The 2,656-nt window shown below is 34.1% G+C and overlaps 1 protein-coding gene across 8 annotated transcripts; it reads right to left on the bottom strand.

Annotated features, from left to right (window-relative positions):
• Positions 1-318: 318 nt before the first annotated feature.
• LOC124890752 (transcription factor RF2b-like) lies at positions 319-2,649 on the bottom strand. 8 transcript variants are annotated; one of them, XR_007049300.1, is made up of 4 exons: positions 2,439-2,649; positions 1,886-1,970; positions 1,702-1,772; positions 319-1,540 (listed from the first exon to the last, which is right to left on the bottom strand). XR_007049300.1 is itself a non-coding variant. In XM_047402548.1 (4 exons), exons 1-4 carry the CDS (start codon positions 2,598-2,600, stop codon positions 1,537-1,539), a joined length of 312 nt encoding a protein of 103 aa, XP_047258504.1. In that variant the 5' UTR covers positions 2,601-2,649; the 3' UTR covers positions 319-1,536. The 8 variants fall into 8 exon arrangements, 4 of the variants coding, with proteins under 4 accessions (XP_047258504.1, XP_047258503.1, XP_047258505.1 ...); XR_007049301.1 differs by having other exon boundaries at positions 319-1,536; XR_007049298.1 differs by having other exon boundaries at positions 1,702-1,799; positions 1,896-1,970.
• Positions 2,650-2,656: the final 7 nt, after the last annotated feature.

Below are 2,656 nucleotides of genomic sequence, written 5' to 3'. Positions count from 1 at the left end.
AAAGTTTGAAGTTACAACTTTTGTCAGACAAAAGAAGAATTTTGAAAGAAAAAAATAGCATTTCTTTACGATTTTTACTAACAAACGAAGCTCGACTTACTTTTCATTCATAATTACTATCTCTAATGATTGGGCAAAATGCTTTCAAGCATGTGTTTATCCCACAAATTCATCTTTCGCCTTCCGAAAATGAAGGTTACCCATTCAAGTTCATTAGAAAACAATTTCCAATGCGATTATGCTTTTCAATGACGATTAACAAACACAGGGACAAACAATACCAACTGTGGGATTGTACTTGCCACAATATGTTTTTTCACATGGACAGCTATACGTTGCACTTTAAAAAGGAAGATCAATGTCAACAACAAAGGTTTTGGTCATGACAGAGCAGCCAAAGAGAAAAAAAGGAACATACACCAAAAACATCGTCTACAAAGAGATATTAGGTAAGATACAACACATCAAATTACCTAATACAAAATAGTTTTTACACCTCCTAATATATTATTACTGACTCACCTCAAATATTCATATTCGCAGGTTCTGGAGATGCACAATTACATTAGATTGATCTATTATGATAAAGTAATGATGGATAATTTTTGTGTAACTATTAAATTCTGATGGATAATTTTTGTGTAACTATTAAATTCTATCTCTCATACTACTGAAATATGTAGAAAGTAGGAAAATGACATTTAATCTTTGATACTATGGGGTTTGGTAAGCATAACTCTCGATAGAGCCATTTGTATTGATATAATATCAAATCGAAAACAAAATTAGGTTGGCTATATGAATCATCTATGATCATTCCACTATATTTGGTCTCAATTCATTACAATTCTACTTTTCTTAATAAATAATTTTCTTTAAAGCCAAATTAGGAACTCTCTACCACTAGAGGTTCTCCAAAAAACAATTTATCTCTACATTGGCATACAAATCTCTAACTAGACTAGAAAAGCTCCTATAAACCACCAAACCCAAGGTAAGTCTATTTTATGTCTAGAATTGTATGACCGCATGTCTAGTTTAACTTCCACATTTCTGTAACACTCATGTTATGGACACATTAAATATTAGAGGCGTAACATTCACTCTCATATAACATGACTGGTCACACCATTATTCTATAAAACTTGTCTTTCACTTTGGTAAGAATCTTTCAAGCCCATAACTCTCATCCATTTTACTCATCGATCTTCCTAATTCAATGTCAGACATTCATTAATCAGGTCATTCTCCTGGGCAATTGCCATCACCAAAACACATCGTATGTTATTGAATTAAGGATCCATAATCTATCCAACCCAACACCGAGAAACAAGCTATAAATTATGGAAAAAGATCATGTATTTGGATCTTTTGTAATCAAGCCAGTGGTTTCATTAAGGTCTGTTTAGACAAACGTGTACCTATTGGTTCTTCCATCATGCACGGTAGCCCTAACATATTGCCATGATCTCCCCAACAATAAGTGACACGCTTGCATTGGTATCACATCACAAAACACCTCGTCTTGGTAGTTTCCTACCTTGGAAGAGCATGTAGCGTATACTTGGAAGTTATGATAAATACATACAAAAGCTAAACATGAATACAACTTATAACATATAATCAAAAATGTATATGCAGAACGATATGACATGACATGCTACTGTAACTTTTGATTACAAAGGGAAACAGGAGAAATACCAAGAACTTGCACTGAAGTAATTCTCTTCTTTGGCTCTAGTGTTAGCATTTTCCGAATAAGGTCCTTGGCACTATTTGATATGGATGGCCATGGATCACTTTGAAAGTCAATTTCTCCTTTTAGTATAGCATTGAAACATAAAATTCTGGAATGCAATGGAAAAGATGAAAAAGATAATCATACCATCACGTACCTGAGCTTCTTGTGCCATAGCTTGCAGACGTAGCTTAAGCTCTGTATTCTCATTAGTAAACTGGGTCGTATCCCGCTGCAGAAGGAAAGATCTATCAGATATGAAGTATCGATTATTGTGACGGAGATAAACAAAATTCACTAACCAACATCTCAAAACTTCTGTCAGTTTGAGGCATTATGTTTTTCCCTTTATATATGCCCTAAACCCCCCAATGATAGTCAGATTATTTTAGGGTATATTATTTGCAAATCCCACTAGAGAATTCTTGACATTGTATTGAAAACTTAGTTCAGAGAAAAAGACATATTTTGCTAAACAAGTGGCTGGGAAAAGGTAATATCATTTAAATGAAAGCAGTTAGTTCTTATGTGTAAACACAGCTAATTTTCGGACAAAATGGACGGTTGCAATGTTCTGATGGTCAAATTCAATCATCAAACCTTTTTATGGAGATAGAGTTTTAGCTGATAGAACAAAATTTGTGAACAAACCTATGAATTTTATCACACATATTGCAAGTTCTTGAAAAGGAAAAATTACCTGGAAAAGGGTTAATTGAGCAGAAAGAGTGGTTGCTTCTGTTTGAAGGGTCTGAACCTTTCTCTCAAGTTCAGTTATGTAACGGGCTTTCCTCTCTTTCGAGCGAGAAGCAGATTGCCGATTCGCCAAAATCCTGTACAATATTCTCAAAATCAGAAACATAACGTGGTATTGTATATGTGTTGGACTCGGTGGAGTATTGACTTAAATTTTGAGAC

This window comes from Capsicum annuum, unplaced genomic scaffold, assembly GCF_002878395.1.
Source record: "Capsicum annuum cultivar UCD-10X-F1 unplaced genomic scaffold, UCD10Xv1.1 ctg23874, whole genome shotgun sequence".
Classification (NCBI taxonomy): domain Eukaryota; kingdom Viridiplantae; phylum Streptophyta; class Magnoliopsida; order Solanales; family Solanaceae; genus Capsicum; species Capsicum annuum.
The sequence above is the reverse complement of the archived record's forward strand: the minus strand, read 5'-3'. Positions and strand labels throughout refer to the sequence as shown.